This window comes from Spinacia oleracea, chromosome 4, assembly GCF_020520425.1.
Source record: "Spinacia oleracea cultivar Varoflay chromosome 4, BTI_SOV_V1, whole genome shotgun sequence".
In the NCBI taxonomy this organism is placed as follows: Eukaryota; Viridiplantae; Streptophyta; class Magnoliopsida; order Caryophyllales; family Amaranthaceae; genus Spinacia; species Spinacia oleracea.
The window spans coordinates 31,973,292-31,987,722 of NC_079490.1; the positions used below are offsets into that span (position 1 = coordinate 31,973,292).

The 14,431-nt window shown below is 35.2% G+C and overlaps 2 protein-coding genes across 2 annotated transcripts; both read left to right on the plus strand.

Moving 5' to 3' along the window:
• Positions 1-1,451: 1,451 nt before the first annotated feature.
• Positions 1,452-10,190, plus strand: LOC110801097 (threonine--tRNA ligase, chloroplastic/mitochondrial 2). The gene is made up of 8 exons (XM_022006415.2): positions 1,452-1,921; positions 3,443-3,589; positions 3,703-3,850; positions 5,538-5,791; positions 6,443-6,820; positions 8,626-8,934; positions 9,334-9,534; positions 9,662-10,190. The coding sequence occupies exons 1-8, from the start codon at positions 1,583-1,585 to the stop codon at positions 9,920-9,922; spliced, it is 2,037 nt and encodes a 678-aa protein (XP_021862107.1). The 5' UTR covers positions 1,452-1,582; the 3' UTR covers positions 9,923-10,190.
• Positions 10,191-12,665: 2,475 nt separating this feature from the next.
• LOC110801093 (uncharacterized) lies at positions 12,666-14,402 on the plus strand. The gene has a single exon (XM_022006410.2). It carries the CDS (start codon positions 13,312-13,314, stop codon positions 13,846-13,848), a length of 537 nt encoding a protein of 178 aa, XP_021862102.1. The 5' UTR covers positions 12,666-13,311; the 3' UTR covers positions 13,849-14,402.
• The last annotated feature ends 29 nt before the right edge of the window (positions 14,403-14,431 follow it).

The window sequence follows — 14,431 nt, forward strand, 5'->3', positions numbered from 1 at the left end:
TTTTTAAGTGAGAGGTAGATGAAAACTTCAAGCAAATAGTTAAAAGAAAGAACGCTATGATTTTTGCGCATGCAATTAAATGAAATATTTTGAAGATTATAAAGAAACTTGAAATGGGGTGACATTCCACCATTAGATTTTGATATGAATTAGTATTTTGATCTGAATTAGTATTTAAAGTCTCTAATTGAGTGATTTTATTAAAGTTAGGAGCAAGTTGTCAAAATTGCAATTTTACAGTAAACCGAAAAGGTGTGGCAAAATTGGATCATAACTCCGAGTCGTGAACTCGTAAGCTTTACGAATTTTGGGGAAATGAGATTCGATATCAAATTTGGAGTTCCGGCTATGAGATTCGATATAAATCCCTTCAAATATCCATATGTATACCTTCCAATATTTTTGCTACTCAATTTAACCTAAGTGACCATGACTTTGTTTATTTATGTGTGAGAAACAATTTACCAAAATATTGCAACTAAGAAATTGCTGATTTTTCCAATAAAAAAGTATTCCTAATAGTACAGATTTATTTATTTTCCGTGGGATATATAATTTTATTTTTTATTCAAGAATTTCATTTTCAAAGTGTACGTAACTTTATTTTGTAAAGCCATGATGTTCTTCTAATTCAATAGAACTATCACTTCATATTATCACGCATCATGAATTGACAATACACGATAAGAAAGTAGTAAATATATATCCATGGTAACTATGGACGGATATTTGGCCAACATGAGTCAATCATTCATGAAGATGAGTTGGAAGACCAGAAAAGTGTTATTCTCTCTCACATATGACCTAAATTTCATTCAACAATATTGCACAAGGATCATTTTTAATTATTTTTTTAGAGAAACTTAACAAAAGATCTTGCATGTATAAGGTGTACGAGGAAGTATCTTTACATATCTGATATGTGCTTAAAGGTGTGCACTAAATTTATTATACACCATGATAGTTTTTTACCCATATTTGAAACTTTTACCTAGTTTTCTATAGCTTTTCATATCTCTTGAGTAACTTTTATATTATAAAAAGAAAAAGTTGATAGACAAACATTTGAAAAGGTTAAATAATTAATTTTATACATTATTAGTGATTTTTTTGAAAAAATAATTTTTATTAAAATGACAAATTTATCACTAAAGAATTGATAACTTTTACCTATATAAAGGTAACTTTTAAGCATTTTGAGTTAACTTTTACTCAAATATATAATATTTAGTGTTCACCACTTGTAAATAAGAATCTGTGAAAACCGAATGATAAATAAATTATCACTTCCAATCCAATGTCGATCCATTAATCGCTTCTATTCAATCAATTCGAAATGATGGATAAATTAAGTACTTCAATATTTTATGGTGAAATTATCAATTTGTTTTCAAGTTTCCCCATTCACAAACACAAAAACCTTCACCACACATAGAGGAAAGAGCCATTGTCATAGAGGACTAGAGGGTAGAGAAGTCTACTCTTGCATTCTCCCATAGCTAAATTACCAAAGACAGCGACACCCAAAATCACAAATTTCTGGTCAAATTTTTTCAGATAAAACCTCAGAACCACCACCACCATGTTGTTCATCCACAGGATGGCGACCACAACACCCATAACTTTCTCTCTCCTCTCCAACTCCCTTCGCCTTCTCACTAAACCCTCTTCACCATTCACTTCTTCCCTAAAAAATGGCTTCTCAATTCCCACCAAATTCTATGCTAAAAAACTCACTTCTTTCTCTTTATACACTACTAGAAATGGGTTTTGCAGTTCATCTGCTGTTGCTTCTCCTGAATCAATGGAGATTGTAACTGATAAAGATGAGAATAAATTAGAGGAGGGAACTTTTTCTGAGGTTAGGATCAAACTTCCCACCAATGAATCGTCTGAAAAGCTCTTGAGAGTTCGGCATACGGTGCGTTTTCAATGATTTAATTGTTTTTCTTTTGTTCTTGTAGAAAATTAATTTGTAAGGAGGATGTGGAAATTTGAAACGAGAGTATCTTGTGTTGTGTTTTTGACTGCCGGAATATGAGAATTAGATTGGTGATTGAATTTTGAGTACCCAGTTTGATGTGATTTGTGAAGGAAAGGTTGAACTTGAATTGGGTTTGTAATATTCTGTGTTGTTGACTGCCGAATTAATGTATCAATACTGTTAGTTGAAGGATGTATGCAAATTGAAATGAGTAGATTGTGTTTGAGGACTTGTAAGAGTAATTTTGGATTGTGGTTCGAGTTCGGTACCCTAGTGGATTAAATATATGAAGAATAGATGAATACATGAACTGGTTACTTCTGGTCTTTAGTTTTTGACTGCTGAATGAATCTATTCTAAAATATATGAAGAATAGATGAATACATGAACTGGTTATTTTGTTATTGCATGAAATTTATTACTTGGTGTTCAATTAAGTGAAAATTGTGAAAGAAAGGTGCAAACTTGAGATAGGGCGTTGTCCGGCACTTGACAATGGATTGAGTAACCGAGTATTGTTTTTCATAAAATTTGGATATTCATTGGATTGATATTTGGTGGAAACTTCCATAGTTGCATTTCCAATGGGTGAAAACTTGGATGTTTTGGACTTAAAGGTTTGCTCGAGTAAACTGGGTAAACTAAATCTATGATTTTTTAATTTGAGTTCTTGTTTGCTATATGAAACTGAAGATATATGATTAGATAAGAACAACACAAATATTGGGATGTTTCCTTCATATATGGTCTTGACCCATCTGAGTCGCGTGAATAAGAACTTAGGTCATTCGGTATGAGGTTTTGCCTGCTGAGTGCTCAGCTTTCTGGTGATAGGATTGTATGTGATAGGCTGTTCAATTGGTGCCTGTGCCAACTGCAACATCTGTGACAAGAATCACTCTTATCTGTTTTCTCTGCCATTTATTCGTCTAAAATTGTCTTCTTTGGTGACACTGTCCTCCAACAGGAGATACCTCTTATCTTTTTGAATTCGTTACTTACATGTAACCTTCCGGTGTAGCCTTCTCTGCAAGTCTTGTGGATTTTATTTGGTTGGTGGTGCATTAAAGTGGTACTGAGTGTTGATAAAAGAACTTAGAAGCTATAACTTTCGTGGCTCTGTGGTTTCATGGTATTGAATAGGGTAAAGATCAGTGCTTGATGTGATGTGAATCTGGCTTTTGTTCCTTTATTCCTCCCTCCTGCAACTGATATGATCCATGCTACTTGATCATGATAGACCTTATTGATGTAATTTCTCATTTGGGGGATTGATACTTGTTTCTCATGATATTGGATCCTTGGCTCATCATGGGTTTTGTTATGAAGTTATTTTATGTTACAGAGATGTATAATTGTATGTTATTATTTCGTTTATTTTATAGGGGTATATTTATTTAGTAATTGGTATTTGAATTCATTTGTCTATGTTGAGTAATGCTGGTAATCTGCTTGCAGTGCGCACATGTGATGGCCATGGCTGTTCAGAAGCTGTACCCAAATGCCAAAGTGACCATTGGACCTTGGATAGAAAATGGGTTTTATTACGATTTCGATATGGATCCTATAACTGATAAAGACCTGAAGAGAATCAAGAAAGAGATGGTCAGTAATAACTATTTATCAAGTTTTTTAATTATAAAACTAAACTAGCTGGGGGAAGTATTTATTAGCTGATGGTTTCATGGTACAGAATTTATTTCTTACATCATCTGTAGGACCGCATTATTGGTCGAAACTTACCACTAGTCAGAGAAGAAGTTTCTCGAGATGAAGCCCGAAAGAGAATAATGGCACAGAATGAACCTTACAAATTGGAGATTTTGGACAGCATAAAAGAAGAACCCATTACAATATATCACGTTGGTAAGGTTTCTGAGAAAAATACTTGCTTCCATGATCACTTTATCCTTGTTGTTGTTTGTGATGTTTGCTCCTACAAGTGACTCAGTTTTCACCACTTAATACACTTCAAACATCAATATCTTGGTTTTGGAATTGATAATATGGTTGCAGTTGTCTTTGCATGGACTATCAGCTTACATGATTCATGAATATCTTCAACAAGCATGGTATTGAAATTCTACTTAATTGGCCCCTTGGATGAATTTCTCTTTTCTCTGTGGCCTCTGGGAAATCATCTCTTCAGTATCATAACCACAGAAATCTGTTACACGTGTAGACCATTGTCATGTTAATTTTTTCCTTGTCTGTTTTCATTTAGCAACATTGAGTACCCTGGGTTATGCTAGATGTTGATTATTGAGGCAAATCAGAAAGCAATGTGTTATGCCTTGTAGTGGCTTCCCTTCCGTCTTATTTTGTTTCCCATTTAACGCTGCATCTTAACTCCTTCATATCCCTATGGAATTTAGTATAAATTTAGGTGGTGCTTTTCCCCCCTAGTTCATTGCATAATTAACTGCCTAAATTCTAAAAACACATCTTCCAAATACTTTCCTCATTTTGTGCTTCTGTGGAAGTCTGAATGAGAAAGATGGCAGTGTTGTATAAGCTTGACACTCATGATAAGCTATGCCTTCTGACTGGATAGCACCACCTTGCCAGGTGTTGTTTTGTGTTGTTTTCTACAAGGTTGGTTAGTTACGGAGATGTCTTGCAGTTTAAAGCACTTTCTTTTGAATAGGCTCTATTAGGTAAAAGTGGGGCCGTTAGTTTAGTTATTATGCCATCTTTAAGCAATAATTATGCTTGTTTCACTAGAGAAGAGGAACATAAGATCCTTTAGAATAGTGTGGCACTGGGTGGTGTGGCTAGAGATGAAATGATGAATGGCATGATATTCTGAAATAAGGTTTAACTGTTAACCGTGGTTTTCATTGTATTCCTTTGTATGTATCTTTCTGGGACTTTTTTAAGTTCTCTATTTTTGTTAAGCAGATTGAATTGTAAGCACCTTCAGTCCTCTTTTCTAAACTGTTAATAGCTAGGAAAATTATGTTAAATTCCATTTAAAATATGTTAATAGCTTGATTATCAAGCTAAGAATTAGTCAAGACAAATCTAAAATAACTGTTAAGAGTTTGTATTGTTTTCATCATTAATTTTGAATCCCAGTACTTCCTCTTGGTTATCTTCTGCCGAGTTATCTGTTATCCATACAAATCTCGAACAACAGCTGTTAATTTGCAGATTCTTTTTGGGGTAGCAAAAATAAGTTTTGTCTTGGTTTAAGATTTTTTCAAAGCAAATTGATGAAATTGCTTAAGTTGAAATTAAGGCTATGTTCTCTTCACCTTATACTTATTGCTTATTAGATCAGACCAGAAAAATCAGACCAGACTAGACCTGAAAAAACAATAAACACTCACAGACCACATCAGAAACTAGAAAAATCAGAACAGACCAGGTGAAAAGAACAAAGCCTAAGGATACATGATGAATTATCCAATAAATGAAATTATTATGATTAAATACTTGAGATGCGTTGCTCAATACATATGTTCTTTTGAGTTTCTATTGGAAGTTTATACTCCTACTATTTCTTGTTGCTCTGGCTTTTTGCCAATTTATTCGCTCTATGTACTTGTAGGTGATGAATGGTGGGATCTTTGTGCTGGGCCCCATGTTGATTCTACTGGAACTATTAACAGGAGAGCCATTGAGCTTGAATCTGTTGCTGGTGCTTACTGGAGAGGAGATGTAAAGAGGCCAATGCTACAAAGGATTTATGGAACAGCATGGGAAAACGAAGAACAGCTGAAAGCGTACGTTCATTTCAAAGCAGAAGCTCTACGGAGAGATCATAGACGTCTTGGCCAAGATCTTGATCTATTTTCCATAGAGGTACTTTATATCTATTGTTCCTATGCTTTGGCTGCTTTGCTAAGAGTGCTTGGAGATGATTCAGCTCATGCACTCTCCATTACCCTACATTCATCATCTATTTATCAATACATTTTCTGCCCAGTTTATGTAGACTTGTAGATCAACCATGATAGCTTTTCTCTTCTCTGAATAATAACACATGGAAACGTAAAATTTGATTTCAATTTCATAGTTTTCAGTGATCGCTGAACCCCTATCATCCACAAAGTATTAATTGGTTCAAGCCCGGCCCTTTTTACTGAATAAGGGTTAATGGAGTTTGAGCTGAAGAATTGCTAATTTGCTAGTGGTTGTGTCCTGTGCACAAATTGATTTTTATTTTCAAGTCGCCGCTTGATAGTCATCAATCATACAGTCCTGTGAAATTCCTGAACATTGTGTTGACTTAAAACTGGCTCCTCTCCTGGTTCCTACTAACTAAACACGAGGGTTCTGTGTGCCTTATGAAGATATGGCATCTTTCCTACCAAAACCAATGGCCTCTGATAAACCTCAGTTACAATTGGAAGTAAAAAAATATTTATGTTTTCTACTTACAATAACTACCGATCAACAATTATTTGATATTCAGTTACAACAGGGAGTAAGAAAATATGTGTGACATTACAGGAAGATGCTGGCGGGGGATTGGTTTTCTGGCATCCAAAAGGGGCCATTGTGAGGCACATCATTGAGGATACGTGGAAAAAGTTGCACATAGAACGTGGATACAGTTTGCTGTACACTCCCCATGTTGCAAAGGCAGATCTATGGAAGATAAGTGGTCACCTTGATTTCTATAAGGAGAACATGTATGACCAAATGAATATCGAGGATGAGCTTTATCAACTACGACCGATGAACTGCCCTTACCATATTTTGGTGTACAAAAGAAAGATGCACTCTTATCGAGATCTTCCAATTAAGGTTGCGGAGCTGGGAACAGTATATAGATACGAGTTATCTGGGAGCTTGCATGGCCTTTTCCGTGTTAGAGGTTTCACTCAGGTATGAACTTCTTCTGTTACTTTCATTTGGATTCTATCTTTTTCTGAAGAAATAAAAACATGTGCATTAGTAGCTTCATGTGTATTACTGGAGGTGAAAAGAAGTTCTTAGAAGGCCACTTTCTTTCTTTTCTCCAACTATTTGTTCTCATCTATGATATTTATCAACCTGTCTATATTACAGGAGTTTTTTCCTCCATGTATCTGGTTCTGGAGGTTCTTTTCTTATTTTTTTTGGAGGGAATTCTTGAGGGGAGCCTTTTTAGCTTTACAGTTGTGTCTGGTCAATCACTCAAATTTTCTGCTAGTTCTCTTTACAGCACATGAGTTATGAGTTATGAATTCTGAATTATAAATTACTAAGAAAAATCATATGATTTCAAAAGCAAGCTAAAGGATGGTGCTCCCTCCCTTGTGTATAATGAATCCGCTGATGAAGCTATTGGAATATGTTGCTTAAAATCTTCTGGTTTACAATTATTTCTAAAACAAGAGCATATGTGGATTGCATCATAATGGGTGAGATGTTCAGGCTGCTGCTATAGTGACACGTTTAAGTGTATTTCAAAACTTTTCCCTGCCTTAAGCGAGATTCTAGATAGGGGATGGTTGTCACATTCGTTATTGAGAAGCCTTTTTGTGTTCGGTGCCCTCAGTTGTTCCATTTGTCTTCCCTCCATAACACACCCTTGCCTGGTTTCTATTGCGGTAGTGGGATTTACATTTTTGGAGGCGACCACACGACAGGGAGTCAGAGGATCTTTTTTCTCTGGTGGAGGTTCTGGATTTTCAATTGGCTGCAGTGGAGGATTCAAGGGTGTGGGGGGGGGGGGGGGGGGGCTTTTCAGGATCTTTTTCCTGAAAATAGTTTCTCCAGAAGTGAGCTTTAGTAAGGCTGGAAGGTGAAGGTTCCTCTTAAAGTAAGGGCTTCTGTGTGGATGTTGGTGTTGGGTAGGAATCGTAGGATTAATACTAATGCCATGCTCCAAAACCAAAGACCGGGGTTGGATATTTCACCTAATATTGTAGGCTTTTCCAACCTAGTAGGGAAGTCATGTTCACATGTTTTTTACATTTGCATGAGGAATCTGGGGTTTTCCCTTCAGAAGTTTTGTATTGGCACTTGGCAGCTCATTATTTTTAGGGGGTTTAGTTAGGATAAGGATAAGAAGTTGCTGTGGAACAATGCTTATATGAAATCTATGTGGTGTGTGTGTGGTTGGAGAGAAACTACCGTGTCTTTTCACGAGCTTCCTTGTCTTCTAATATGTTGTAAGACATAGTTGCTTATTCAGCGTTGTTGTAAACTAATGGAGCTAGGGATTCTAAGAATTACTCAGTTGGGGAGATTCAAAGAAATTGAGGTAATCATTTTGGTTTCTGGTTAGAAGACAGCTTGTCCTCTTTTCACTGCACTCTTTTTTTTCAGATGTTATTATCTTCTATTTTCTTATCAAATTTTTTGTTTCTAATACAAGAGTGACACAAGTTTCTGTCTACATCCATTATTTTTAAGCTGTGTCAACTGTCAAAACGAGGGCTGAAAATTCTACTCCCTTGGCTCTGTACCTTTTTTACAATTTTTTATTTTTAATATTTGTGTGGGTCTAATGCTTCTTTTCTTCTAAAGAACAATTATCACAAAGATATATCATACTCCGTATTGTATATAAGTGTCTATCAATCAATCTTCTCTTTATCTCTGTGCCTAACACGTGACCTCTAACAGATAAATTTAAACTAAACGTCACTTGGGTTTTACTTACGCTGCTTTTGAGTGTGAGACTAACTGTTGTTTCATTGTAGGATGATGCACACATATTTTGTTTGGAGGACCAAATTAAAGATGAAATTAGAGGGGTTCTCGACCTTACAGAGCAAATATTACTTCAGTTTGGCTTTCACCAATATGAGGTGAATCTATCTACAAGGCCAGAAAAAGCTGTGGGAGGTGACGATATATGGGAAAAGGCAACATCTGCTCTAAAAGATGCTTTAGATGATAAAGGCTGGGGCTATGAAATTGATGAAGGTGGGGGTGCTTTCTATGGCCCAAAGATCGATCTCAAAATTGAAGATGCACTTGGAAGAAAATGGCAGTGCTCCACAATTCAGGTAAAATCAAACAAATGACCTGGGATACAAATATTTTGAGCATATATGCTGTAATACGAGGGAAATTATTCTGACTGTTTCTGTCTTGTCTAGTATTTGATAGCAATAAAGTTCATATGTTACGCCTCTATTGTTGCTTTCACTTATAGAGACCAAATATTTACTGTTAATTTTTTTTCAATATATATTTTTATTAAATATCATATTACGAAAATGAAAGCAGAAATGAAGTTAATGGGAATAAAGGGATAAGTTTAGTGCTAAATACGATATGAGCAGCAGAATTAAGCGCTATGTTACTTGGACTTGTGTCACCAAGTGTCTGACTTCGCTATATGGAATTTCAATCAAGTTTATATATTCGCGAACTCAGATATGAACTTATACTGTTTATACCAGGTTGATTTCAACTTGCCTGAAAGATTTGACATTACATATGTGGACTCCAAGTCAGAGAAGAAAAGGCCTATCATGATTCACAGAGCTGTACTAGGATCCTTAGAGAGATTCTTCGGAGTTCTTATAGAGCATTATGCTGGGGATTTCCCACTATGGCTCTCTCCTGTACAAGCTCGAGTCCTGCCTGTGACTGACACACAGGTTAGGAGTTAAATTTGTTATATTTCGTGCAATATCAATGTTATATTCTAGTATTATGTGCATTTTTATTTGGTAATCAAATTTGACATATTAGCCAAACCAAACATAATAATGCTTGTTTCTACAGCTTGAATACTGCTATGAGGTCGTTAGCAAACTCAAGGCAAATGGTATACGCGCTGAAGTTTGCCATGGTGAGCGTTTGCCTAAGCTGATCAGAAATTCAGAGAAGCAGAGAATCCCGTTAATGTCCGTTGTGGGCCCTAGAGAGATGGAGACCCAATCTCTCACCGTCAGATCCAGATTTGGAGGGGAACTGGGCACCATGTCAGTTGACGATTTTACTAGCAGAATCAAGAAAGCTGCTGAGAACAGAAGCTCATTCTGACATTCTTTGTTCAAGAATTCAGAAGACCAATAAAAAAAATCGAAATCTTTTCATTTAAAACACTGATGATACCACATGTAGACTACAGATTACTGAATGAGTATGTTTTTGGGGTTTACATCTTTCAGGAAAATGCAGATTTATCAGCTCGCGATATTCTGTTTTGGTAGTATTTCTTTGTCATTAGTTACTATCTGACTCTATTAATTTAAATTTCCATATTGATTATGATTAGTAATATTATCCGAAAAGTAGTGATTTTCTTTGATGTCCCTGAGAAAATAATGCAGGTTGTATTTTCTATTTCAAATTCCGTCATATCCTTTTTCGGAAGGTGTTGATTCAATGTGACAACAACTTACACGGGAAAGGAGTAGTAACAATCACCATAAATTGCTATTAAGATTCATGAAAATGTGTCTTAGAAGAAACAATTTGTTCTCCTCACCATGGTGCAGTTACCAATGGCTTTGAACTGATCTTTCCTTTGAAAAGTTACCAAAGTTCTTTACAATGATGTTTTTATTAGTGCGAATAAGTCATGAGGGTAATATAAATTACAATTGGGAAAAGGGTATATGAATATGTAACTTATATTGTAAACAGATCCGCAATCTTAAGCACTAGGGGATGTTTTGTTCACCCTAAAGAAATAAGTTTCAGGTTTAGATAAGTTACAATCTGGTCTAATAAGTTAAACAAGTTAGCTCCAATAAGGCTTTGTTTTATTCATCTTATTTTCACTTATTTCATGAAAAATAAGTTCAGATTATCTTATTTTCATGCTAGTTGTGCATGTATCTATGGACACCTGTCCACCCATGGATTACGATCCCAGGTTCCCATGGTTTATGAGCCCAGGCTCGGGCCCAGGCCCCATGTTACCAGTTCGATGATGAGCCCAGGCTCATATGGGCCTAGGCCCTAGTGGAGAATTCCTTCACACGCGGTTCGTACTTGCCGACAACTAGCATGTTAATTAAAAAGTTTATGAATGAATGAATTATGATGTTTTATTAAATGTTTTACCTTATTCTATTCTCCATGTGTTATTAAATAAAATGAATTGAAATGAATTTACGTTGCTAGAATAGTTCGTTACTGAGTCTTCGGCTCACCGTTTTGTTTTCTGTTTTAGGTACTGATGGGAACGATGGACACGAGTAGTGGCGAAGAATTTCACTTTAATAATATTCACCTAGTTTATGCTTAATGTTTTAATAGGTTAATTAAAGACTTTTTGTAAGTTTGTACTTTTATTTTGGGAATATAAAGGATTATTATGTTAACTTGGAGGATTAATAGCTTATGATTGATGTTTGCCTTGTAATTCCCAAGAGGGAGTTACGGCGGTAATGTCCCCACCAAATTAGGTTAATTCCGTTGCTTAATTCCTTGAATTAGAGGTCGGGGCGTTACAATTAGGGTGTCACGTAGGAAATCTAATGGTTTCGGCCAATGAAAAATAAGATTTTCGAAATTATTTTTGAATTATTTATATACAGGTGTCATCAGTAATTATCTACATGACACCTGTATATAAATAATTAGGTGTCATGTAGATAATTTTATTAATTACTGATTACAATAATATTACGCATATACAATTTCACCCAAAATCAAAAACTAATCTAATCTAATATGAAGTATTAGATATATCAGTTGGTACATATAAGCTTTTTTTTTAACTTAACAATTTAATGAAATCCGTACATCACACAGGCTAAAATCTAATAATAATAATAATAATAATAATAACAATAATAATAATAATAATGTGTGAATGATTATATAGTATTATTATTATTATTAATTTGATTTGGTTTATCATCATATCTACTGTGTGAATGATATAAGAATACTAAAAATTAGCTTTTCAATGTCACCTAATTTTGCCGAACACATCTAACATCTAAGCCATCTTGCAACAAACTGTGGGAGAAACTTTGTCTACCTAATGAAATAATGAATAATCAACCACCAGTTATAGACAAAAATACGTAGTGGGACAATTATTCTGTTGTCCATCCTAATGGAGCACTTATGCTGTAATCAGTCCTAATTAAGCATATATTTACTTTGTCAAAGTTGTGGTATTTCCTAATGATGTGATACGAGCCACAACTTTCTAAAAAGCAATACCTAAATGATTATAAATCACAAAAGTTTGTGAAGTCCACCCAATTGCATAAAAGTATAAAATACAACTCATTCTTAAACAGAATATACCATATATACTTGAAAGGAAAGTCAACAACTTATTTTATCAGTTATATTTCAGTAGTGCGATTTTTAGTCAAAGACTCATTTAAATAAAAGGTTATTTTAATTAAGAAATGGTTACTATATCATGTGAACGATAAGGACCATAAGGTGACTATCATTTTAATTCTATTGTTTGGCCGCATCTTTAGATAGGATGAAAATGTTGTATCTTATAACTTTGGTTGTTGAACAAATATGGGAGAATCACTCTCCTTATGTAAACTTTGTTCCTTCATTAAAGATTAGCTCTTGAAGTTATGTTGTATCTTGCTCAAATAGTTTTGTCAGTTTAGTTTGCCTAATAATAGTCTCAACTCCTCACTTTCTTACTGGTGAAATATCATTAAATCAAACTAAGAAACTTATTACTAGCTGCAGAATCTTAACTATGAAGAGTCATACCCAAACAACAACAATAACAACTACAACAAGAAATGGCATTATATAAAACCTAAGGAAGAATATAGAACATAGGTGCAGGCAAATTTAACCGGCAGTTATATATAGGTCTCCATCTCAATATTCCGGAAGTTATGCTAAAGTAATGGGCGAGTTACCCGGCAGTTCAGTCAGAGTGCCGGCTATATGTTCCGGCAGTTTAGTTTGGGTGCCGGATGTCCTTTCCGGCGGTCTAGTTTGGGTGCCGGAATAATCTTCCGGCAGTTCTTTTAATGTACCGGGTAGGATAAGGTTCGTTCTTTGTTTATTCGTTCTACAATATGATTTGACCAAAATAAATCCGACTACGTACCGTAAAATAGTCGTCCCTGCGTAATTAATCATTGTTGTCCATCGATTTGTAGCACAAGGCGACAATTTATTTCACAAGCTATTGAATTAGAGTATTAACGTGTTTATATAGCTTTTGGGTGGAAAAAATATAGATTTAGAACAAGGGCATTATAGAAATAATAATAATATTTAAATAATTTTAAGTTATTCTGCATTTAGTACCCCGTATATAAAAGGGTCACTAGAAATGATTCGGGCTTTGAGTTTACGCTAATACAAGTGTGAGCAAGAATAATCCCTCTTTTATAAGTTAAAACCCTCATTATTGAGATATTCACGCTTATTATTTTGAACCCTAATTCTCCTCTTGGAATTCATTCCTAATACCACCAATGGAAATAAACCTTAGAAACATCAGCCTGAGGCCATTCAAAACCACAGACGTTGATGATTTCATCATATGGGCAGGAGATGAAGAGGTGACCAAACAACTAGTCACGTGGAAAACCATAACTTGCAAAGAAGAAGCCTTAACTTTTATCAAGGATGTTTGCATACCACATCCATGGAGAAGGTCTATATGTATGGAGGATGATCGTTCAATCGGGATGGTTTCAATTTACCCTGGTTTGGGCGACGACAGATGCCGGGCACATATAGGGTACGCTGTGTCAAAGGTGTATTGGAACAAAGGGATTGCTTCAAGAGCTTTGAAAATGGCTATGCTTCAGGTGGTTAAGGATTATCCTGATTTGGTTAGACTGCAAACTTTGGTTAGTGTTGAAAATAAGGCTTCTCAAAGGGTTTTGGACAAGTGTGGGTTTGTCAAAGAAGGTTTGTTGAGGAAATATAGCTATCTTAAGGGGGAGATTAAAGATGTCTTCATTTATGGTATTTTATCAACTGAATTACCTTCCGTTGATCAATAATCAATAATCAATAATCAATAATCAATAATCAATAATCAATAATGAGGGTGTGCTTGTTTTCTAGTTTATTCTGAGGCCAGAATGATTTTCCCATTTTTCGTTGCTTGTTCCGTTAAGGTCGCAACTTTTTTTTTTTTTTTTTTCTACTACGAGGAGTTCTTATCTCCTTTGGCTAGTGGATTAATCTCCGCAGGAGTTTGCATGAGTATCTCGATGGACAACATCCCTCCCAATTGAGGTTTTTTCCATTCCCAAGACTCGAATCCGAGACCTTCGTTAAGGAGCAAAAGACCCTTAACTTGTTAACCTCAATTGGGGTTAAGGTCGCAACTTTCACAAGGTGTAAACTATTTTTCTTTACAAGGAAGAAATTTCGCATCTTCCTCTGTAATCCCTTACCTTCTTTTTCCATCCAAGTATTGTCTGCTGAAACAAACAGAACATTAGTTTTTCTCTTTTTTTTCTTCTCATTATATCAGTACTGTCAATTATGTTAATGTACTGTATGCCCGCTCTTTTGGTTACATTTTGCTTAACGTATCATTTCAACTCAAGTATATTTTTTGGTACAATTTAGCTTGAT

Excerpts from the sequence above, each read along its gene's own strand:
- LOC110801093 (XM_022006410.2), top strand. The coding sequence starts at position 13,312 with ATGGAAATAAACCTTAGAAACATCAGCCTGAGGCCATTCAAAACCACA.
- LOC110801097 (XM_022006415.2), top strand. The coding sequence starts at position 1,583 with ATGTTGTTCATCCACAGGATGGCGACCACAACACCCATAACTTTCTCT. Across the intron at positions 1,922-3,442 it reads TCTTGAGAGTTCGGCATACG|TGCGCACATGTGATGGCCAT; the intron begins GTGCGTTTTCAA and ends ATCTGCTTGCAG. Across the intron at positions 3,851-5,537 it reads CATTACAATATATCACGTTG|GTGATGAATGGTGGGATCTT; the intron begins GTAAGGTTTCTG and ends ATGTACTTGTAG.